Source organism: Pristiophorus japonicus, chromosome 3 (assembly GCF_044704955.1).
Source record: "Pristiophorus japonicus isolate sPriJap1 chromosome 3, sPriJap1.hap1, whole genome shotgun sequence".
In the NCBI taxonomy this organism is placed as follows: Eukaryota; Metazoa; Chordata; class Chondrichthyes; family Pristiophoridae; genus Pristiophorus; species Pristiophorus japonicus.
Window position 1 is genome coordinate 121,559,788 of NC_091979.1, and position 24,981 is coordinate 121,584,768.

Below are 24,981 nucleotides of genomic sequence, written 5' to 3' on the forward strand. Positions count from 1 at the left end.
CAGGTTCACCACTCTCTGGGTGAAGAAGTTTCTCCTCATCTCGGTCCTAAATGGCTTACCCCTTATCCTTAGACTGCGACCCCTGGTTCTGGACTTCCCCAACATTGGGAACATTCTTCCTGCATCTAACATGTCTAAACCCATCAGAATTTTAAACGTTTCTATGAGATCCCCTCTCATTCTTCTGAACTCCAGTGAATACAAGCCCAGTTGATCCAGTCTTTCTTGATATGTCAGTCCCGCCATCCCGGGAATCCGTCTGGTGAACCTTCGCTGCACTCCCTCAATAGCAAGAATGTCCTTCCTCAAGTTAGGAGACCAAAACTGTACACAATACTCCAGGTGTGGCCTCACCAAGGCCCTGTACAACTGTAGTAACACCTCCCTGCCCCTGTACTCAAATCTCCTCGCTATGAAGGACAACATGCCATTTGCTTTCTTAACCGCTTGCTGTACCTGCATGCCAACCTTCAATGACTGATGTACCATGATACCCAGGTCTTGTTGCACCTCCCCTTTTCCTAATCTGTCACCATTCAGATAATAGTCTGTCTCTCTGTTTTTACTACCTAAGTGGATAACCTCACATTTATCCACATCATACTTCATCTGCCATGCATTTGCCCACTCACCTAACCTATCCAAGTCACTCTGCAGCCTCATAGCATCCTCCTCGCAGCTCACACTGCCACCCAACTTAGTGTCATCCGCAAATTTGGAGATACTACATTTAATCCCCTCGTCTAAATCATTAATGTACAGTGTAAACAGCTGGGGCCCCAGCACAGAACCTTGCGGCACCCCACTAGTCACTACCTGCCATTCTGAAAAGTACCCATTTACTCCTACTCTTTGCTTCCTTTGATGCGGAGATTCAGCATCGCCTCCAGTGCGCCAGCGCAGCCTTCGGCAATCTGAGGAAAAGAGTGTTTGAAGACCAGGCCCTCAAATCTACCACCAAGCTCATGGTCTATAGGGCTGTAGTAATACCCGCCCTCCTGTATGGATCTGAGGCATGGACGATGTATAGAAGGCACCACAAGTTGCTGGAGATATAGCACCAACGATGTCTCCGCAAGATCCTGCAAATCCCCTGGGAGGACAGGCGCACCAACATCCGTGTCCTCAACCAGGCTAACATCCCCAGTATTGAAGCACTGACCACACTTGATCAGCTTCACTGGGCAGGCCACATAGTTCGCATGCCAGATACGAGACTCCCTAAGCAAATGCTTTATGCGGAGCTCCTTCATGATAAACGAGCCAAAGGAGGATAGCGGAAACGTTACAAGGATACCCTCAAAGCCTCCCTGGTAAAGTGCGACATCACCACTGACACCTGGGAGACCCTGGCCGCAGACCGCCCGAGGTGGAGAAAGTACATCCGGGAGGGCGTTGAGCTTCGAGTCTCTACGCAAAGAGCATGAGGCCAAGCGCAGGCAGCGGAAGGAGCGCGCGGCAAACCAGCCCCACCGACAGCTTCCCTCGACGAATGTCTGTCCCATCTGTAACAGGGTCTGTGGCTTTCGTATCGGACTGTTCAGTCATCAAAGAACTCACTTTGGGAGTGGAAGCAAGTCCTCCTCGATTCTGAGGGACTGCCTGTGATGATGATGCCTTGGGGAGGAGTTAAACTAATATTGCAGGGTGATGGGAACCAATGCAGGGAGACAAAAATGAGGCAAAAACAAAAGACAGAAAGGAGATGAGGAAAAGTGGAGGGCAGAGAAACCCAAGGCAAAGAACAAAAAGGGCCACTGTACAGCAAAATTCTAAAAGGACAAAGGGTGTTAAAAAAGCAAGCCTGAAGGCTTTGTGTCTTAATGCAAGGAGTATCCGCAATAAGGTGGATGAATTAAGTGTGCAAATAGATGTTAACAAATATGATGTGATTGGGATTACGGAGACGTGGCTCCAGGATGATCAGGGCTGGGAACTCAACATCCAGGGGTATTCAACATTCAGGAAGGATAGAAAAAAAGGAAAAGGAGGTGGGGTAGCATTGCTGGTTAAAGAGGAGATTAATGCAATAGTTAGGAAAGACATTAGCTTGGATGATGTGGAATCTATATGGGTAGAGCTGCAGAACACTAAAGGGCAAAAAACGTTAGTGGGAGTTGTGTACAGACCTCCAAACAGTAGTAGTGATGTTGGGGAGGGCATCAAACAGGAAATTAGGAGTGCATGCAATAAAGGTGCAGCAGTTATAATGGGTGACTTTAATATGCACATAGATTGGGCTAGCCAAACTGGAAGCAATACGGTGGAGGAGGATTTCCTGGAGTGCATAAGGGATGGTTTTCTAGACCAATATGTCGAGGAAACAACTAGGGGGGAGGCCATCTTAGACTGGGTGTTGTGTAATGAGAGAGGATTAATTAACAATCTCATTGTGCAAGGCCCCTTGGGGAAGAGTGACCATAATATGGTGGAATTCTGCATTAGGATGGAGAATGAAACAGTTAATTCAGAGACCATGGTCCAGAACTTAAAGAAGGGTAACTTTGAAGGTATGAGGCGTGAACTGGCTAAGATAGATTGGCGAATGATACTTAAGGGGTTGACTGTGGATGGGCAATGGCAGACATTTAGAGACCGCATGGATGAATTACAACAATTGTACATTCCTGTCTGGCGTAAAAATAAAAAAGGGAAGGTGGCTCAACCATGGCTATCAAGGGAAATCAGGGATAGTATTAAAGCCAAGGAAGTGGCATACAAATTGGCCAGAAATAGCAGCGAACCCGGGGACTGGGAGAAATTTAGAACTCAGCAGAGGAGGACAAAGGGTTTGATTAGGGCAGGGAAAATGGAGTACGAGAAGAAGCTTGCAGGGAACATTAAGGCGGATTGCAAAAGTTTCTATAGGTATGTAAAGAGAAAAAGGTTAGTAAAGACAAACGTAGGTCCCCTGCAGTCAGAATCAGGGGAAGTCGTAACGGGGAACAAAGAAATGGCGGACCAATTGAACAAGTACTTTGGTTCGGTATTCACTAAGGAGGTCACAAACAACCTTCCGGATATAAAAGGGGTCAGAGGGTCCAGTAAGGAGGAGGAACTGAGAGAAATCTTTATTAGTTGGGAAATTGTGTTGGGAAAATTGATGGGATTGAAGGCCGATAAATCCCCAGGGCCTGATGGACTGCATCCCAGAGTACTTAAGGAGGTTGCCTTGGAAATAGCGGATGCATTGACAGTCATTTTCCAACATTCCATTGACTCTGGATCAGTTCCTATGGAGTGGAGGGTAGCCAATGTAACCCCACTTTTTAAAAAAGGAGGGAGAGAGAAAGCAGGGAATTATAGACCGATCAGCCTGACCTCAGTAGTGTGTAAAATGATGGAATCAATTATTAAGGATGTCATAGCAGCGCATTTGGAAAATGGTGACATGATAGGTCCAAGTCAGCATGGATTTGTGAAAGGGAGATCATGCTTGACAAATCTTCTGGAATTTTTTGAGGATGTTTCCAGTAAGGTGGACAAAGGAGAACCAGTTGATGTGGTATATTTGGACTTTCAGAAGGCTTTTGACAAGGTCCCACACAGGAGATTAATGTGCAAAGTTAAAGCACATGGGATTGGGGGTAGTGTGCTGATGTGGATTGAGAACTGGTTGTCAGACAGGAAGCAAAGAGTAGGAGTAAATGGGGACTTTTCAGAATGGCAGGCAGTGACTAGTGGGGTACTGCAAGGTTCTGTGCTGGGGCCCCAACTGTTTACATTGTACATTAATGATTTAGACGAGGGGATTAAATGTAGTATCTCCAAATTTGCGGATGACACTAAGTTGGGTGGCAGTGTGAGCTGCGAGGAGGATGCTATGAGGCTGCAGAGTGACTTGGATAGGTTAGGTGAGTGGGCAAATGCGTGGCAGATGAAGTATAATGTGGATAAATGTGAGGTTATCCACTTTGGTCGTAAAAACAGAGAGACAAGACTATTATCTGAATGGTGACAGATTAGGAAGGGGGAAGGTGCAGCGAGACCTGGGTGTCATGGTACATCAGTCATTGAAGGTTGGCATGCAGGTACAGCAGGCGGTTAAGAAAGCAAATGGCATGTTGGCCTTCATAGCGAGGGGATTTGAGTACAGGGGCAGGGAGGTGTTGCTACAGTTGTGCAGGGCCTTGGTGAGGCCACACCTGGAGTATTGTGTACAGTTTTGGTCTCCTAAGTTGAGGAAGGACGTTCTTGCTATTGAGGGAGTGCAGCGAAGATTCACCAGACTGATTCCCGGGATGGTGGGACTGACCTATCAAGAAAGACTGGATCAACTGGGCTTGTATTCACTGGAGTTCAGAAGAGTGAGAGGGGACCTCATAGAAACGTTTAAAATTCTGACGGGTTTGGACAGGTTGGATGCAGGAAGAATGTTCCCAATGTTGGGGAAGTCCAGAACCAGGGGTCACAGTCTAAGGATAAGGGGTAAGCCATTTAGGACCCAGATGAGGAGAAACTTCTTCACCCAGAGAGTGGTGAACCTGTGGAATTCTCTACCACAGAAAGTTGTTGAGGCCAATTCACTAAATATATTCAAAAGGGAGTTAGATGAAGTCCTTACTACTCGGGGGATCAAGGGGTATGGCGAGAAAGCAGGAAGGGGGTACTGAAGTTTCATGTTCAGCCATGAACTCATTGAATGGCGGTGCAGGCTAGAAGAGCTGAATGGCCTGCTCCTGCACCTATTTTCTATGTTTCTATAATGAACTGCAGAACCTGCAGATTATTTTTTGTAAATGTACACCTCCCAAATCCAGTTTCCTGAGTATTTTGTATTTGTGAAATCATTTACATGTTGTTCCTTATTACAGACATCATTGTCACCTCAGCCTGATATCTCTCTGAAATAAGTATATAAAAAAGGTCAAGAATGAGATAAGGCCATGTGTCCCATCAAAGCTCTTCCCTCTAGTGCCCTAGTTTCCATTATAACATCCAGATGCATTTTGAATACTGCTAATGTTTTTTTTTTCTCAACTATCCTATCTGACACATTATTCTATATATTTAACACTCTTCAGTAAGTTCTTCCTAACAAGTTTTAAATACTTCTGACCAATTTAAATTTATATCCTATTTTCCCGGCTTAACATGAAGTTATATTCTCGATTTAATTCATCTAAATTATTATCATTCAGTGTTTTATATATTTCAATTGGATCCATCACCCCCCACCCCAACTGCTTTTTTTGTTCCTCCAGTTTATGGAGCTTCAGCTTCTCTAATATTCTCTCATAGCTCATAGTTTTACACTTGTTGCTCTAATCTGCACCTTCTGCAGTGCATGTAGCAGTTTTGGTGAAGTCCAGAATTGAACATACCTGTAGTACACGAGTGCATTATTAGTACACTGTAAAGCCTTAGCAAACCCCAGAGGCTGTTCTGGTTATAGGTAAAGGGATAGGGAGTCAAGGCGGAAGATACAATTATTGGGAGGAGGCTCTTGTGGAGTATAAACAACGACAGACCAGTTGGGCCAAATGGCTTGTTTCTGTGCTGTAGAATCTATGTAATAATTTTAGAAGCTGGATACTTTACAACTTTTGAAAATTGCCACCTGTTTATTATATAGTTACAAGGAAAGTCCTTTTGCTTTATTACATTAGATTTAAACTAATTTTTCACATTAATTTGATGAAGATATGAGGATTTTTTGTGGATTACTTACTAACCAAATGCTCATGCCTCTAGGTGAAAAGAACTAGATAAATATCAGAAAACTGCCTTCTGTTGTTTATGGAGTGAATCTTTAATTTAACTAAAGCAGAGGTCAGCAATTATTTGGGCTGGAGGGCCAGTTAACAAGTTTTGGTGAGCTGTTGAGTGCCGCTCATAAATGTTCACCCCTAAGCGGTCGCGCACCAATTGTGAAGTCCCGCGTAGGCAGCTCACCAGTTCCTGCTGCTGGAAGAGATACCGTACAGCAAATTTAAAGGGATTGTGCACATTGGTGAGAGCAAAGTGTTAAATTGGTAACACTCCCACTTCTACCCTCCCAATAATTTATAAACATGAATTCAGATAGCAGTCAGATACTATCTTAAATATACAAAATGTAGTGTAAAATAGTAAAATCTTCCGATACTAAATGAATGAAATGATTGATTGATCGATTATATGTTATACTGTAACTCTTTATGGCTGTTTGGCAGAGCGGCTCGGGACTGTGGGGCCTCCGATGCGAGAGGTGTTCTTCTTTTAGTGCACTGAGTACAGTAGCCCGAGGCTTCGCAAGGCCTGAGCTACAATCACATGTCATTACCTGGAGTCCTTGTGCTCCAGGATCCTCTCCTGTGTCTAATGTGGCGATGAGGAACCCCCCCCCTGCTGTTGTACTCTTGAGTACTGGGAGAGGAAAGACACAGCGCCCGTCTCTTTCTTCCATAAAGGAGTCATCAAGATGAACAGCCATGACTCCGTTCAGACTAATGTGCAGCTCGAGCTCCGGCTCACTCTCTATTTCTGTCCCATCCAGCGAGCCGGATAGGATGGACTGGCAGGCCTGATGTAGGCCGCATTTTGTCCAGCACTGGGCTAGAAGCTCCCCTGTTCTTTACTGAGGAAACTCCCAGAAACGGCAGGGACCTGACATGACTGGGTCTGTGCCAAAGTTATGCTGGGAGACTGGCGGTACCCTCTTGGAATTCAGACAACACCTTTCACCCAATTGCACCAATAAACAAAAATAGCATTTTATAACTTACTGAATGAAATCAAGCCCAGGGCTAATTTTTAATTAATCACTAAAATTTCTTCAACCACTAGTTGAGACTAAAAACTTGCTGCAAGTTTTTAAAAAATTCTAAGTAAACAATCTTTCCATCGATTCGATGCTGTCAATTTCTAGTCATGCTGCCAATGGCGTTATTTTATATATTTAAAGTATTTATGTTATCATGCATTTAAATGGAAAGTTTGCACAGAAGTACGGACACAACCCACAAACAGTGAGTAACTCACCTTTCACATTGCAGTGACGGAGCAGAAACAGAGGTTTTGGGTATGATAACGACACATTGATGCAGCAAAGGGCAGGTTTGATTTGCCCGCCTCTGTTTTAGGTTATGACTCCCCTGCTACCTCGGAGACAATGACTCGCCTCGTAATGTTACATGGGGTGGGGTCAGATGCGGCAGATGTTCGCCTCAAAGTCAGGCCTTAGCGGGCTGGATGCCATATTTTGACCCCCACTGGTCTGAAGTCTGTTAAAATGACAGGTATCTGATTTCACACTCCCCCCACCACCCCCAACCGCCAACTGAGCTGGCTAAAGATATACCTACATTCAAACAATAAATAGAACTCCTAATGGTTGTTGCCGTATCTTTTTGGTTGCATAACTTTCTGCAGAAGCTGGAGTAAACAAAAACACTCCATAAATTAGCTAATCAACTAGATGTAACGAATTTAATCCCATTTCCTTGCCCACACTATCTTGTTAGATTCTAAATACTTATCCAATTCCATTTTAAATCATGATATAACCTTTGTCTTAATAAACATTTGTGGCAAAGCTTTCATGTTCTAATAACCCTCTGCGTGAAAAATGTCTTCTACCTTTCCTCTTCATTTTACTAGAAATAAGCCTGAGTCTATGTCCAATTCACCAACTCGTGCTAACAATCTTTCACTATTTATCCTCAAAATCTTTCATCATTTTGAAAACTTTTATTGAAACCCTACCTTTGCTCTTTTTGTTACATGAAAAAGTTCCAAAATTTCAAGCTTTTCTTCATAACTCTAATTTCCCATTCCTAATTTCAACCTAATGAATCTTCATTGTATCCTTTCTTATGGCTCTGATATTCATTAGAAATACGTAATGGTATAATGTGTGCAATTTTATAAGATCAAGTTATATAATTGTATCAAATAATGTAAAATTATATTCAACTAGTAGCTTGGCTCATTAAATAATTGAGCATTACTGATTTTTTTTTGAAGACAAGTCATGCACGTCTTTGTAAATTATTCTTTTCAGTTCTCTTCATCTCAAAATTGTGCTGCAGTATTTCACTGTTGATTATCAGATCAAATACTGTATTATGCGAAGAAATTACAACATTTGAAATTTAAGCTCAGGAGGAAGAGCTAATAGAGAATTTGGTCTCCTACAGGTATATAAATCTTATACTACTTGAGGCCTTTCTACCTGATGGGCTTCAACAAATCAGTCATCATTAGACTCTTGTAATTTCTCTCAGACTTTGAACTGGAACCTCACATTGCAACTGTGTTTGTTTAAAGCATAAAAAGGTGGAAACCTCGAGGCAAAGAACGTCTTGCCCTGCAGTAAACCATCAGCAAAGTTCATGCTATTTCTGAGGATCGGATAGATTGGAGCTCTGGCAGAAGGCCTCAGTGGGAAGGAGCAGATGTGGAGCACTCATGGAAAAGTTGGGGGTCCTCGGCGGCTGGGGAAAGATTTGGGAGGGAATCGAGGCTGGACAGTACAGGATGAACTGAGGAAAGATGGGCAACAGCTGTGGTAGCCAAAATGGATTGAAAATAGCCAATATCCTATGGCATTGCTTATACCTAGTGGTGTGTTAATGCCACTGATTTACAGTAACTGATTAAGTCACATTCTGTTTTTAGTACATAGTATTCTGGGATGTATTGTTGCTTTAGGGATTGAATTCCATTATTCTGTCCTTTGTTCTGTAACTGAGTGAGGGTGCACACCAAAATGGTATGCAAGGTGTACCAGCTGCAAATAGGTACCTGGTTTTTGGTAGTATTGAGAGATGTGCTATTTATTGGGAAGTAGTTCTGGGATTTGATGGACTGGATTGGGGGTCCGGGGAACTTGGCAGTACTGTGGTGGGAAAGTTGGGGTTTGGCAGTCCTTTGATGCGGCATCACCATGGAGGGGCAAATGGGGTTTGGTGGAATGTGAGATTTGGCTCATTGAATTTCTAGTGTTTATCAGCAATGGGGGATAGGGGAAAATAAAAGTGTCATTGCATGGGGTGAAGTCCTGGTCTGATCGTACTGATTTACATATTTCTAAGACATTGCTGAAAACATTGAATTCAGTGCTTTGTAATTGGTTCTGTGTAGGTATCTCTCTTTGTTTCTCTCTCTCTCTTGCTCCCTCACTGACAACTGATGTTATTTGAATGTTTACATTTTCTCACTGTATTAACAAAATCAGATGATGATAATCAGAGCCTTTGATTGCCTGAGAAGCTTCCAAAATTCATTTTCATATTTGAAAGAAAAAGAAACTATTTTAAATAAATATTCCAATAGAAACACAGCTTACAGGTGTATAATCAGTGCATTCTGTCATATTTTAAATGGATTTCTTCTCTCTCCCATGCGCACAAACGCATTGTTTCAGGCTTTCTTTTTAAAAACCTCAAAACATTAGCTGAATAAAGTTTTTGAAATTTGTCCTCTAGCTTTCCTTTAAATAATTGTGCAAAAACAATCTAACAAATATTATTAGAGACTGAAGAGAAGCATTGTATCATTGGGTTAACTTAGGAAACATTTCTACACACAAAGGGTGATAGAAGTTTGGAACTCTCTTTCGCAAACGGCAATTGATGCAAGATCAATTGTTAATTTAAAATCGGAGATTAACAACTTTTCATTAACCAAAAGTATTACGGGATATGGGCCAAAGATGGGTGTATATGGAGTTAGATCACAGATCAACCTCATTGAATGGCAGAACAGGCTCGAGGGGCTGAATGCCCTAATCCTGTTCCTATGCACCTAATGATGTATCCTGAAACAATTTGCACACACTCCAAGATGTACTTTCAGCTGACAAAGTCATAATGGTGGGCAAAAATATCAAGTCCAAGCTCAAGCATTTGGGAGAGTCTGAGGTCCCTAGCTGGGAGCTGAAATTTTGGAAGTGCATGTAAATGTCCCATCTTTACCATTGTAATTTCACTCCTCTTGAACTTCTAGTGGGGGGTGGGAGTGGGAAGATAGATGGGAGATGAGCTGCAAAAATGACAGAAGGTTGAAGTAAGGATGAGTTGTTTATTGGAAGGTGGTCGGTTCCCGTGTGAAGGAAGAAAGGGAAGTGATAGCTGCATTGATGGTCTCCATCTTCGAGATGAAGAAATGTATTCAACATATAACAAGGATATTTTGTTTGGTTAATCAACAGCTTAGATGAATGAAATTAGAAATCAGATGGGTGTTGTATTACAGTGATGATCTTCCTATGATGGTCATTGAGAAGTATTATTGGTTTTAAAATTGATAGCAATAGACAATTTTAAAATATTACAGATTTGGAATTAATAAATATTCCAGTGAAATTTTATGCTGCGCTGTAACATATTGGACAAACAAGTCATTTGTGCTATGCACTCCAGGCAGAGGATCATGAATACACCTTTTGGGTATAATTATTTGTAGCATTAAAGCTTACACACAGTAAGGAAGAATCATTTAGCTGAAAAGTACAAATGTGAAAAATAGAGATAGGATTCCCCAGGGAAATTTCAGTTAATTCATTTCAAAATAAATGAGAAAATGCTTCTCTTTTCGGGAGATGAAAGCAATTAATCATTCATTTGTGGCCCACTTGGCATTCATTAATTTGTGCTGTACTTTCCTCTGCGTTAATGTCCTAAATTAGAGAACTTTGCAACAAAATCCTTTGCACAGTAATTGGCTTTTGTGGCCATTACGTGAACTGCTGAGATCCTCCAATGACTCAGTTGTTAAATACACAGCCAATGTAGCACTGAACACATCAGGAGGTCCCAGTCTTTACTCCTAGTCTGTGTTAAATTAGCTAATTTCTGCTGGGAAGATGGTGGTTGTGATACGATTGGATTTTACATCCATGGGTTAGGGAAGGGAAAATAAAAATTCACCAAATAAATCCTGCAGGAAAGTATATGTGTTGTGGAGATCGAGGTTTGTAATCCACCGTGGTGCACCAAACTGTGATCAGAAAGCCTGCTGGCACTCAAGAGCTGGTCCTCATGTGTGAGCCTAGTTGAGGTGAGGTACCAGAGGGTTGCTGGTTTCTGTGAAACTGTACCTCAGCATAAGTTAGCACATTTGAGGAGGGAAAAAGGTCGAGAAGGGGAAAATGCTGTTGATGGAAGCTCGGTTCTTTTTGGATCGACTAAGTGTAGGAAAATAGTTCAAAAAAACTGAACCAGCAGCCATCTCAAAGACAAGTGTGTAATGAAATATTTGAGATTACAACCATTCCCCTTCCCATCTCTTTAATTTTCAGACTAGTGTCATTAATTGATAAGATGCCACATAAAAGGTTACTGCACAAGATAAGAGCTCACAGGGTTGGGGGTAATATATTAGTATGGATAAAGGATTGGCTAACTAACAGAAAACAGAGAGTCAGGATAAATGGGTCTTTTTCAGGTTGGCAAACCGTAACTAGTGGGGTGCCACAGGGATTAGTGCTGGGGCCTCAACTATTTACAATCTATATTAATGACTTGGGTGAAGGGACCGAGTGTAATGTAGCCAAGTTTGCTGATGATAGAAAGATGGGTGGGAAAGTAAATTGTGAGGAGGACACAAATCTCCAAAAAATTGGCAGATGGAGTATAATGTGGAAAAATGTGAGGTTATCCACTTTGGCAGAGATAATAGAAAAGCAAATTATAATTTAAATGGAGAAAAATTGCAAAGTGCTGCAGTACAGAGGGACCTGGAGGTCCTTGTGCATGAAACACAAAAAGTTAGTATGCAGGTACAGCAGATAATCAGAAAGGCAAATGGAATGTTGGCCTTTATTGCAAGGGGGATAGAGCATAAAGGCAGAGAAGTCCTGCTACAACTGTACAGGGTATTGGTGAGGTCACACCTAGAGTACTGCGTACAGTTTTGGTCTCCGAGAGACCATCAGCGGCAGGTCGGGGCCATAAAAGGAGCGGCGACCTGGAGCAGCGTGGTGGCATACCACTGCAAGGTACAATGCGAGTTGTTGCAGGAGGGCGACCGCAGCGAAGAGGGCAACTGGATTGGACGTCATCAAGGTCCAGGTTGGTGATTGGAGCGTGGGTAGGTACAGCAGGAGTGGCAAGGTTAGGGCACAAGAGCAACGCAATCAGGGCCCAGGAGAGGCGCGAGTATGGTACCAGAAGAGGCATGGGCCCAGGGGCAACACGAGCCAGCCCACACTGCAATTGTGTGCGCATTAGGCCCGTGCAGCAGAGCTGGTCTCTAGTCATCTTGGTTAATCCTTGTCATTGGACCAAGACCTAGCTCTGTCAAGCCCATGTGGTGAATGCTGTGCAATGGCCATCACATGTTAAAAAAATCCATGCACAGGCATCTTCCACCCTTCAGGATATAATTCAGGACTTGGAATATTAGGTCATTCATTGAAACACCTGTGAACTCATCCCTTTTTGGCGTGGAAGCAAGTCATTTTCGATACAAGGGACCGCCTATGATGATGATGATGATGATTTAAGGAAGGATATACTTGCATTGAAGGCTGTTCAGAGAAAGTTCACTAGATTGATTCTGGAGATGAGGGGGTTGACTTATAAACATAGGTTGTGTAGGTTGGGCCGATCCACATTGCAGTCCAGAAGAATGAGAGGTGATCTTATTGAGATGCACTGAGCCATCTGCCATTGCCCATACCGGAGGTGGAGACACTACAACCTGCAGACCTACTGTTAGTCATGGATGCTCGACAAGGTGGATACAGAGATAATATTTCCACTCATAGGGGAAACTAAAACTAGGGGACATAGTCTCAGAATAAGGGGCCGCCCATTTAAAACTGAAATGAGGAGAAATTTCTTCTGAGGGTTGTAAATCTATGGAATTCTCTGCCCCAGAGAGCTCTGGAGGCTGGGTCATTGAATATATTTAAGGTGGAGATAGACAGATTTTTGAGCGATAAGGGAATAAATAGTTATGGGGAGCGGGCAGGGAAATGGAACTGAGTTCATGATCAGATCAGCCATGATCTTATTAAATGGCAGAGCAGGCTCGACGGCCCAGGTGGCCTACTTCTGCTCTTATTTCTTATGGTCCTGTGTCAGTGAAACATTTCACAAATATTTGTTAGTAACCCACATACTTAAGAGATTGTGGATGCATTGGTTGTAATTTACCAACATTTCCTGGATTCTAGGGAGGTCCCAGCAGATTGGAAAACTGCAAATGTAACGCCCCTATTCAAAAAAGGAGGCAGTCAAAAAGCAGGAAACTATAGACCAGTTAGCCTAACATCTGTGGTTGGGAAAATGTTGGAGTCCATTATTAAAGAAGCAGTAACAGGACATTTGGAAAAGCAAAATTGGTCAGGCAGAGTCAGCATGGATTTATGAAGGGGAAGTCATGTTTGACAACTTTGCTGGAATTCTTTGAAGATGTAACGAACAGAGTGGATAAAGGGGAACCAGTGGAGGTGTTGTTTTTGGACTTCCAGAAGGCATTTGACAAGGTGCCACACAAAAGGTTACTGCACAAAATAAAAGTTCATAGGGTTGGGGGTAATATATTAGCATGGGTAGAAGATTAGCTAACAAACAGAAAACAGAGTCAGGATAAATGCTTCATTCTCTGGTTGGCAATCAGTAATGAGTGGGGTGCTGCAGGGATCAGTGCTGGGACCCCAACTATTTACAATCTATATTAACAACTTGGAAGAAGGGACTGAGTGTAACATAGCCAAGTTTGCTGACGTTACAAAGATGGGAGGAAAAGCAATGTGTGAGGAGGACACAAAAAGCTGCAAAAGGACATAGAAAGGCTAAGTGAGTGAGCAAAAATTTGGCAGATGGAGCAGAATGTCGGAAAGTGTTAGATCCTGCACTTTGGCAGAAAAAAAAATCAAAGAGCAAGTTATTATTTAAATGGAGAAAGATTGAAAAGTGCTGCAGTACAGCAGGACCTGGGGGTACTTGTGCATGAAACACAAAAGGATAGTATGCAGGTACAGCAAGTGATCAGGAAGGCCAATGGAACCTTGGCTTTTATTGCAAAGGGGATGGAGTATAAAAGGAAGTCTTGTTACAACTGTACAGGGTATTGGTGAGGCCACACCTGGAATACTGCGTGCAGTTTTGGTTTCCATATTTATGAAGGGATATACTTGCTTTGGAGGCAGTTCAGAGAAGGTTCACTAGGTTGATTCTGGAGATGAGGGGTTTAACTTATGAGGAAAGGTTGAGTAGGTTGTGCCTCTACTTATTGGAATTCAGAAGAATGAGAGGTGAGCTTATTGAAACGTATAAGATTATGAGGGAGCTTCCAAGGTGGATGCAGAGAGGATGTTTCCACTGATGGGGGAGACTAGAACTAGAGGGCATGATCTTAGAATAAGGGGCCGCCCATTTAGAACTGAGATGAGGAGAAATTTCTTCTGAGGGTTGTGAATCTGTGGAATTTGCTGCCTCAGAGAGCTGTGGAAGCTGGGACATTAAATAAATATAAGGCAGAAATAGACAGTTTCTTAAACGATAAGGGGTTATGGGGAGCGGGCAGGGAAGTGGAGCTGAGTCCATGATCAGATTAGCCATGATCTTATTGAATGGCGGAGCAGGCTCGAGGGGCCATATGGCCTACTCCTGTTCCTATTTCTTATGTTCTTATACTTGTGGATTGTAATCTTGATATAAACTTTATACAATTGTGGTGTCTGAAAACACTGATTGATTGAATACTGTGTGCTGACACGAGTGAGTGTGCTTAGGCTTGACTGATATACAGCTGAGTGTCAGTTGATCACTGCTTCAATGTACCAGTGGCAATGGATAACTATGTGCTTTAGCACCAAAGGAAAAATGACCAGAAAAACAAAATAGTGACCAAACTGGTAGCAAAAATAACAATAGTATATGGGTCTATTTACTGAAACTAAGGATTGCAGGCCTATCCTAAATTATCCAGTATAGTTCAAATGGCCAAGAATGATTGAGAGAAAAGTCTGTTATATGTACTTAGATGAAGTATTTAATAAAGAGTAATCCACCCATTATAGAGTTTTCTCAAAGCTTGTGTAATAATGTTAAGCACTTCATATTTCTGTTTGTATCCAAATATAATAGTTGCCTTAACCTATTAAAACTGATGAGTTTAATTTCTGCCATTCTGAAGGGATTGATCATGAGTCAATGAATGATCCAGTAGGCATATTATTGCAGATAGGGTGATGGTGATTTCTAATCCTTGCTCCCACAATTCTGCTAAAGGCAAATTACTGATACCGCTATTGGATTGTAGAGGGCAAGGTTCACTTCCTGGAACTACTGTGAATTCAATGAGAGGTGGAGAGGTGAGCTGGGTGTCATCAGCATACATGTGGAAACTGACTCAGTGTTTTCGGATGATATCACCAAGGGGCAGCATATAGATGAGAAATAGGAGGGGGCCAAGGGCAAATCCTTGGGGGACACCAGAGGTAACGATGCGGGAATGGGAAGAGAAGCCATTGCAGGAGATTTTCTGGCTATGATTAGATAGATAAGAATGGAACCAGGTGAGTGCATTCCCACCTAACTGGACGACGATGGAGAGACGTTGGAGGAGGATGGAGTGGTCAACTGTGTCAAAGGTTGCAGACAGATCCAACAGGACGAGGAGGGATAGTTTACCTTTGTCACACTCACAAAGGATGTCATTTGTGACTTTGATTAAAGCCTTTTCGGTACTGTGGCAGGGGCGAAAACCAGATTGAAGGGATTCAAACATTGAATTCATGGAAAGATGGTCACGGATTGGAGAGGCGACAATATACGCAAGTACTTTGGACGGGAAAGGGAGGTTGGAGATGGGGCGATAGCTGGCAAACAAAGTGGGTCAAGGGTTGGTTTTTTGAGAAGTGGGGTGATGACAGCAGATTTGAAGGAGTGGGGAATAGTACCCGAGGAGAGAGAACCGTTAACAATGTCGGCCAACATGGGATCCAAAAAAAGAGTTGGGTGGTCAGCAGTTTAATGGGAATAGGGTCAAGGGAGCAGGAAGTGGCTCTCATGGACAAGATGAGCGTGGAGAGATCAAGAGGGGAGATCAGAGAGAAACTAGAGAAAGGAAGTATGGCCCTGAGGGCTAGGTGAAGGAAGGGAACTTGCAGAGGCAGCTGATCGGATGGTCTCAATCTTTAAGACAAAGAATTCCATGAGCTCCTTCCACTTGTTGTTGGTGAGTGGGGTGGCGACAGGGGAGAGTGGTTTAAGGAGATGGTTAGCAGTAGAGAATAGTAGCCGGGGGTTATTTTTGCAATCCAGAATGATCTTGGAATAGTGAGCAGTTTTTGTGAGCGGAACTGATGATGTTTTATGTGTTTGTGCCCGATCTGGCGGTGACTGGCTAAACCAGTTGTCTGCCACATCTGTTCAAGTCTTGAGGGAGCAAAGGTGAGGGCTGTATCAGGGGGAACGGCCAGCGTGGGAAAGAGTAATCTTTTTAATCGGGACTAGGGCATCGGAGATGGTGGTGAGGGTGTGGTTGAGTAGGTCGGTGGCTGCAGAAATGTCATTGTTAAAAGAGGGCCAAAGGTTGGACAGTTTGGAGTTGATGTGCAGTTGTAAGAGAGTTTGGAGAGAATTTTTTCCAGGGGTGGATCTAGAAAGGAGATGAGAATTTTTCACTGAGTTGCCAGGATCTCAAACACTCTACCTAAAGAGTTGGTAGAAACTGATTCTATAAATAATTTCCAAAAGAAGTTGGACAGGTACTTGAGGATGAGGAACTTACAGGGTTAAGAACAAAAAGCAGGGGTGTGGGTCCAAGAGCCAGCACAGGTATGACGGATCGAATGGCCTCCTCCAGTGTCGCAGGTTTCTATGATTCTATGGGTGAATAAAAGGTCTGCTAAAGCATGAGAAATTGTATTCAAGTAAGAAGAAAACATGAGGACTTCTGCTCCCAATTAGTGGTAATTTAATTGCTGCGCTGGAGAGAATTGTTCTTTGGATGCCATAGTTCTATCAGGCTTCCATTCAATTAGTTTGTAAGAGTCAAATAGATTTTTCATGTAGTTAATTGAAACTTTTGAAAGTGACTACAAAGCAATGCTGCAAGACCATGGCTACATTTAAGACTGAATCAGACACAGCGAGAGCCAACATTTCATTTGTTGAATTCTAAGGTTTGTGCTACCAGTGGATGTAACTGAATGAATAATGACACAATAGGTTTTGTTGAAAAGCTTTTAAAAATTGTTAAATTGAAGTGAACACCAGGAATATTCAAGCACTGTTACACAGCAACCAGAACATGTGTGTACATTTGAGGTTTCTTTATAATCTTAGTCCCTTTTATAAATTAGGATTCAAAAAGGGTCTGCTTAATACTCTGATACTCTTAATACCCGATGGTGGTGGACTGTCTGGGAAGATAGATGTTTCTGCTTAAGGTGGAGGTGGGTGTTGATTGGGAAACCTCAGTGCAATTGACTCTGGCCATTCTAATCTACCTATAGCAGCTGCTTATAGAGTAGCAAAAGGTAGAGGCCTGGCCCTCTTTTGGAGTGAGAAATAAAGCTTTAAAAAAAATTAAAGTGAGTGAAATAAATGTTTCTGTTGTAGCTTAGATTATCGTCTTTGTTTAAAAACATTTTTTAGGACCAACTGTTCCAATTGGAATACAAGTAAGATTTGTAATGTGACAGCCTGAAGGAAAAAGTATGGATAATTATGTTTCCTCAGTAAAAGAGGATACATTCCTTCATGCAACAACACACTCAAATATTATAGGAACTTTTATGCCATGTTTCAATAATTCAAATGTCAGTGTTTATCCCTAGACGGACCAAAAGATCAAAATCTTTCCTCTTCCCCATACTGAAAAAATTGCAGGTGCGAAGTGTGAATGCTGCTCTTTGTGACACTCTCTCCAGCAGGAGCCAGTATTGTAACAGTTTCTACAGCTTTGCTGCTGAAAAGAGCATGGAGCCCAAATAAGCAGTAAAATAACAATAAATCACTAATCTATTGTGTTCCCTATCGCATAACAGTGCAGACTTTTGGATGATGAATTGGTTAAAGCCATTACTTTGCTTAGGATTGTTTTCCTGGTGCTGTGTTTGCCTTGAAGCTGAATCATTATTTCAAAATCTTCCAACCAGAGACTGAGTGGCTCATAACAGGCAGAAAATTCAATAAAATGGGAATTAATTTACAAATAAATGTGACTGGAGTAAAATAATGGAGAAAAAAACACTTTAATTTGGTTTAGATTTCAATACAACCTTTTATTATTTTTTATAAAAGACAGAATTGGGGAATGGTGACATTAATCATTTGATCACTGACTATAAGAGTTCTGCAAATGTCCTAATTTGTACCATGATATACTTGTAAATTCTCGTGGATTCTAAAGATCTGGCGACGTAACTTCTCGAGTTGTGCTGTTCTTTGTATTTTCATCGCTGCCCTCTTATTACACCAGTGATAAATATCATCAGGAAAGGAATCAATCAGAACAAATAAACAGGGTTAGAAACAGAGTTAAAATGAAATCAGATGAGATTAAAATAATGCCTCAAAGGTTAAAACTGGTTGAAGACAGAAATGTGGAAAGGAGAGCTATGGTGGGAAAGGGTTAAAATACATTTGCACATTGAATTCAGATATGTTGGGCTAGGTGAGGTGTCGAGTAATGGATGAATTCTATAAAGGATGACTTCCTGTTTCAAACTTCTACAATAAGCAGACTATGGGAACAAATTGAGGGTCACTGCATAGAATGCCATTATAGATGTTAGCTGATGAAAATTGGATTATGTTCAAGAAGAGTAGTAGACAATTCAAGTACTTGTAAAAGGAATCTGATTGTCATCTATCACTTCCTATGATGGGAAGAGTGAAAGGTTGCAACTTCAAAAATATATTCGCAACAAAACAAATAGGTAGTGCTGAGATGGGAGGGTTATGTGTTCATACTCCAAAGAAATTATCAATGATTGGCCTCCACATAAAAAATAGGGTTTAACAATCTTCCTCCAAATGTTTTTCCACAGTTTACAGAGGCAGAGGTGAAATGCATGCAGAATTCTTAAAATCAAGCAGAGACCTTCAGTGGTAAGCAGCCAGTTCAGTTTCTAGGACTGGTGGTGTCCTCTCTGACCTTTCAACTGTGAGGAAAGTCATACAGAGCTGAAGATTCTTTTTTCTTTAGTTAGAATTTTTCATGCTGACAAAAATCCCATGCCACCCTGAGCCATGTTAATTGTACGGCCTTGATTTGATTTGCTTCATCATGCATTCTGTTTAACAACTTCAACCACCTCTGACTTAAAAATGATCTTGCTTACTGCAAAAAGCAAAGCTCTGCTCTTGCCTTCTCTATAATAAACATTGCTTCAGTTCTATAGATATGGCCCTTACGGCTAAGGGGATCAAGGGGTATGGAGAGAAAGCAGGAAAGGGGTACTGAGGGAATGATCAGCTATGATCTTATTGAATGGCAGTGCAGGCTCAAAGGGCCGAATGGCCTACTCCTGCACCTATTTTCTATGTTTCTATGTCCTGACCACCACAGTCCCACCTGTCAATGGCTGCTTCTAAAAGGCTTTTGTCTCTATACATCTATCAATCACATTTTCTTCAATACAGAGAACTGATTCCCAGGCATTCTTACACAGAGAAGAGTTAAGTAGAAAAGTGTTTAAGTACCTGAAAAATAGAAACTAAACAAACTACAAGAACATTCCAGCATTAGAGGGAGAGCATAGAAGCAGGCAATAACTGGCTCATAACATAGATTTGGCAGACGCAGAGTAACAAAGGATACACAGAATACTCCAGTTCTCTATCCTGATGTTTAAATAATAGTTCATTAAACTTGCTTATAATGTTCATACATTTTCTGCCGAAGACAGCAAGCCCTTAGCAATTGGTAGCACCAGATCAAGCTGCATTACCTGTGCACTGCTAAAGGAACTCTATGTGCTTCTTGGCAGCTTTTTAGACACAAGCATACAACAGGATAGTTGTCGTGTACTCCTTATTTTGTTGTTTACTCTCTCAATTGTGAGTAGAAGGATTCTGCATTGTGCAGTAACTCACTGGGGATTTCAGCACCGCCAATCACCCTTGCAAAGCACAACTGAAAAATGTATTTATCCAGCTGAATTATAGCCACGTCAAGCTGATCGCCCATCCTGGCAGATGATGCTTGGGCTTTTAACTGATGTCTTGCATGGACGTGCTGCAGCTGTCTCTGCTCCCTTGTCTTTTTCGGTGCTTCTCCTCCCATTTGCACCTGTTCCTTGTAATCCCATTTAGCATTGGCTTCAGCTTTGGATTGACCTTCACCAGAGCCTGGGAATTATTTAAGAAAATAAATTATCCTTAAGAACTCCACCACATTGAGAATCAGCATGACTAATTTTCCTCAATAAAATGTTTTGCAGTTCCTCCTTTTTTTGAATTTGCAAGATAAATGGGTAGAATATTTATAACATTTGAGGTACAAGTAGTTTTAATAATTTAGTCTGTTTAAAGTTGTAACAATCAGATGCATGATTATGGTATAATATCTCCTAACTACATAATAGACCAGTTTAACACTCATTAGAATACCCTATGCATCGCAAGAAATTGTTATACATGTACTAATTCAAGAATGTGACGAATGATTTGGGATACAAGAAAAATTCTAGTTGATAGAAAATAATTCATTATGGTACAGTTCAACGTTCGCATGTCATTGGCACGCATAATCACTCAAAATGCACTTTCACAGTTTGTGATGCAATCAGAAACCAGCTCCAGCTCCAGCAAATCCTTTCACGATATCTATTATTCTATCCGTGAAATGCGGATTGCAATACAGTTCAAAATAGGTCTGCAATACACTTTCATTAAACATTCAATCCAACTTTACTGGTCACCGTGAAATCATTCGAGCTGGCAATCTAATCAAACCAGCTACGCTATTCTTAAATTTGTTCTGCTAATGTCAAAATGAGTGCCCTGAAAACACTGGAAATTCTTGCTGTTGACTAAATATTGATAGAAGTAATCCCCAATGTCAATTAATTAAAGTATTAGAGAAGGTGCTTTGCTTAAAATATAAATAATACAGGTGCAGCGTCGAGAATCTGGAGTTCTGGAATCCGGAATCTGGACCAATTGGTGGCAAGGTCGTCTGGAATCCGTAAAATGTTCCTGAATCCGGACTCAACAACCCAGCCGACCTCGGGCCTCGCCTCACCACCGCTCACCTCGCCCGGCCTTGCCTCGGGGCCTCCCAGTCGGCCCACCCAACGACCTCCTCGGCAAAGCCGGCCCACCCCGCAACTTCCTCGGCGGGGCTGGCCTGCCCGACAACATCATTGATGGGGGCCCCGCCCGAAGCTAACAACTCCTCAGCAGGGTCCCCGCCCACCCGATAACAACCTCCTTGGCGGGACCGAACGGCCCGAACAGCTCTTCGGCGGGAAACCCCCCCCCCCTTTCTGATGTCACGAAATCCATAAATACCTGAACCTGGGCTTGGATGTTTCCAGATTCATGACGTCAGAAAGCAAATCGTAAATGTCTGGAAAAGCCCAGAATCCGGAACGGCCTCAGACTTTAGGCGCTGCACCTGTACTCAGCAATTGAAAGAAAGGTTTTCTGCAATGACCCCTTCTGGGACTGACTGCAGGGAGACTGATTGTCTCCCTCTACAGATGATATAATACACATTCATGTTAAACTCATTAGCCGAAATTTTCCCAGCTTTACGAAGCAGTCTTCCATTTTGTTGAAAAGTTGGAATCAAGATTGTAAGGAATGCAGTTAGCCACAGAGCTACCCAATTCTCTAGGGGGTTGAGCTTTTTCTAGAGGAAGTGACCCATCGGAGTGAGGCGTCTTCACTGCTCACCAGAGGCTCCCAAGAAAGTCATCTTAGAGTAATGGGAATAAATTGCTGCCAGTGTTAGTGACCACTCAACCACACCATGCACTTGGAAGTAGTGCAGAGAGACCTTCAAAGACCTTACCAGACCAATTAAGGAATGAGAACCCACCATCACCTTCCATTAATGCTGAATACTGAGTAAGTTTAGTTACGATTACCTGCCCCTCACACAATCTTAAAGAAAGTATACATTTTACAATGTGTGCCCACAAGATCACATGGTCCCCAGCCTTCACCTGGAAGTATTCCTTCACTCAAACCCATACATACATTCAGTTCAAAAGAATCTTCCAATATAATGCAACTGAAATTAATGTTCAGTGAGCAAGTTATCACAAAAATTGGATATTATTGCACCTTGACTTGATGACTGGAATTCCTCACTTCTTTTACTGTTCTTGCAAGGGAAAACTGCCCATAATTTACTTATCCGCTGCATCTAATTACAGCCAAAGCATCTCTAACAATGCCTTATCTATCCACTACAGCACCATCATCTCTGGAGTCCCCCCAGGATCTATCCTTGGCCTCCTCCTCTTCCTCATCTGCATGCCCTTGCGACATCATGTTCAGAAATTGGGTCAATTCCACACTCGCCGATGGCACTCAGTATTACCTCTCCCCCAAGTCAACATTTCACAGCACACAGCATCACTTATTCTTTTGGTTTACAGTCATTTATTTCCATTTTTGTTTGACTATGTAACAGAAAATAAACATTACAGTAAATCAATTATTCATAGCGGGGGTGATCATTTGCAGGCCGCTATAGTGCTGAGCGTGGCCCGCGAGCGCTCTGTTAGCGCTATAACAACTTTTTTTCACAAAGAGCCCAAATCTGCACTGGTGCCGGTGCTTCCTGCGCGGCAATTTTTTAAAAAAAGCTAATTAGAATTCTGCGCTGAAAACCCAGCGTGGGACAAATTCGGCCCCCAACAGTTTGGCAGTAAGAAGCCTGATACTGGACTTTTTCTTGCTCAGGAACAAATTTGTGCCCTTGTCATCCAGGATACATGTGGAAGGATCAGTGACCATTACCTTAAGATTCTGTGGTTACAATATAGTAACATGGGCACATGGACTGAGTCACAAATGAGTCTTGGGTGTGACTTTGATTATTGACCAGGCTTCCTATCAGGTGGATGCTGGAGTATGCTGGCTGATCCGTATCGGAATAGGTCAATCCTGGAACTTCAACAGTAATGTTTAACACCAGCAGTAGCATTCTCTGCTTCATTTCAGAGGTTCACTAATTACATGGCACCAGTATGGGGTTGAGAGGTATAGCAATCAATCATGTGGTTTTGAATTGTAACTTTTGCTCTGGACTACCTTTGTTAAGATGGATACTCATGACAAAGTGTGATTGCCATGGGAGAGTGGCTGATGGCTCCAAAGGATTATACAAAAGCACTCAGCCACAAGAGGGATATATATCACTGACCACAAATCCTGGAACTAGGTCTGCGAGACTGCCAATAACAGGAACTCAATGGAAGATGAGGTGGCCAATTATTCCCTTGCCTCTGCTGCTGAAATCATAAACGATCTGAAGTTCAAACCTGCTCGTCACTCATCCATTAAGCAGCACCTTGTTAAGGCAAGTGATCAGGAAGGCCAATGGTATCTTGCCCTTTATTGCAAAGGGGATGGAGTATAAAAGCAAGGAAGTCTTGCTACAGTTATACAGGGTATTGGTGAGGCCACAACTGGAATACTGCATGCAGTTTTGGTTTCCATATTTACGACAGGATATACTTGCTTTGGAGGCAGTTCAGAGAAGGTTCACTAGGCTGATTCTGGGGTTGAGGGGGTTGACTTATGAGGAAAGGTTGAGTAGGTTGGGCCTCTACTCATTGGAATTCAGAAGAATGAGAGGTGATCTTATTGAAATGTATAAGATTATGAGGGGGCTTGACAAGGTGGATGTAGAGTATGTTTCCACTAATGGGGAGACTAGAACTAGAGGGCACAATCTTAGAATAAGGGGCCGCCCATTTAAAACTGAGATGAGGAGAAATTTTTTCTCTTGAGGGTTGTTAATCTGTGGAATTCGCTGCCTCAGAGAGCTGTGGAAGCTGGGACTTTGAATAAATTTAAGACAGAAATGGACAGTTTCTTAAACGATAAGGGGTTATGGGGAGCAGGCAGAGAAGTGGAACTGAGTCCATGATCAGATCAGCCATGATCTTATTGAATGGTGGAGCAGGCTCGAGGGGCCATATGGCCTACTCCTGTTCCTATTTCTTATGTTCTTATGTAAGGCAACAAAAGTACATGCAATTGCACAAAAACTACCCTAAAATGTGTTGTCGGTGATGATCAAAAAGGGTTCTCAAGGATAGTGCCAATTACTGATAAGTCCCATCAAAACATCTGTGAAAGCATCCTTGGAGTCTGAATAGAGTACTATACTGAGTTGGCAAGCTGATCCAACAGACATTGCATGGAGATTGGAAATATTGGTGGCGTATTCTGCGCAAGTAGAAGTTCTACATGAACCAACTTGATGCGAGGTGGGGACTCTGTACTTCATCCTTCAACTAGGGTAGGTTAATATTCGCACAGAATTTCTATAAACTACTCTAGGCGATGGAGGGAAAGATTGGGAGTGGACAGTGCCAGGAACCACCAAGTTGCCTTGTAGTTACCCTTCTGAGGCTCATGAGTAGTGTTACGTTCAGAATAACTCCACAAGACTGTACTGTAAGCTCAAACTGTTGTGACCTTGGTCTCTTTATTTGGAATCCAGAGTGAGGAAGCAGCATGGTGGATTGCCTTTTATACCTGCTTGCCCAGGGTGCACAGGTGACCCTTAGGCCTCCCACAGGTGTGCCCCCTAGTGACAAGTCTTACATATTGGTGAGGTTTACATACATACATAACAAATAGGATTCCAGCACATAGTGTGTTTTTCACCTGAAGTTCAAAAAGCTTTCACAGGTGTGTTGTACAAAGCCCAAGGCCAGATGGATTCCTTGGTGTATTCTACAATGCCCAACTCTCTAACCTGACCTCAATGGTGACAGAACAATTCCAGCATACATCAGTGGTGCACACTCTCCCAGAATCATTCAAATTGGCTGCAATCACAGTCATACATGAAAAGTGCAAGAACCCAAATGCCTGTGTATCATATAGACCCATATAACTC

The 24,981-nt window shown here is 42.3% G+C and overlaps 1 protein-coding gene across 3 annotated transcripts in view; it reads right to left on the reverse strand.

The window, feature by feature from the left end:
- Positions 1-17,216: 17,216 nt before the first annotated feature.
- pde11a (phosphodiesterase 11a) overlaps positions 17,217-24,981 on the reverse strand; it is a 609,195-nt gene continuing 601,430 nt past the window's right edge. For 2 of the 3 annotated variants that reach the window (XM_070875770.1, XM_070875769.1), the window contains one exon: positions 17,217-20,240. In XM_070875770.1, the coding sequence (XP_070731871.1) occupies positions 20,103-20,240 (138 nt within the window). In that variant the 3' untranslated portion in view covers positions 17,217-20,102. The remainder of the gene's footprint in view (positions 20,241-24,981) is intronic. The other variant, XR_011592670.1, reaches the window with a different exon arrangement.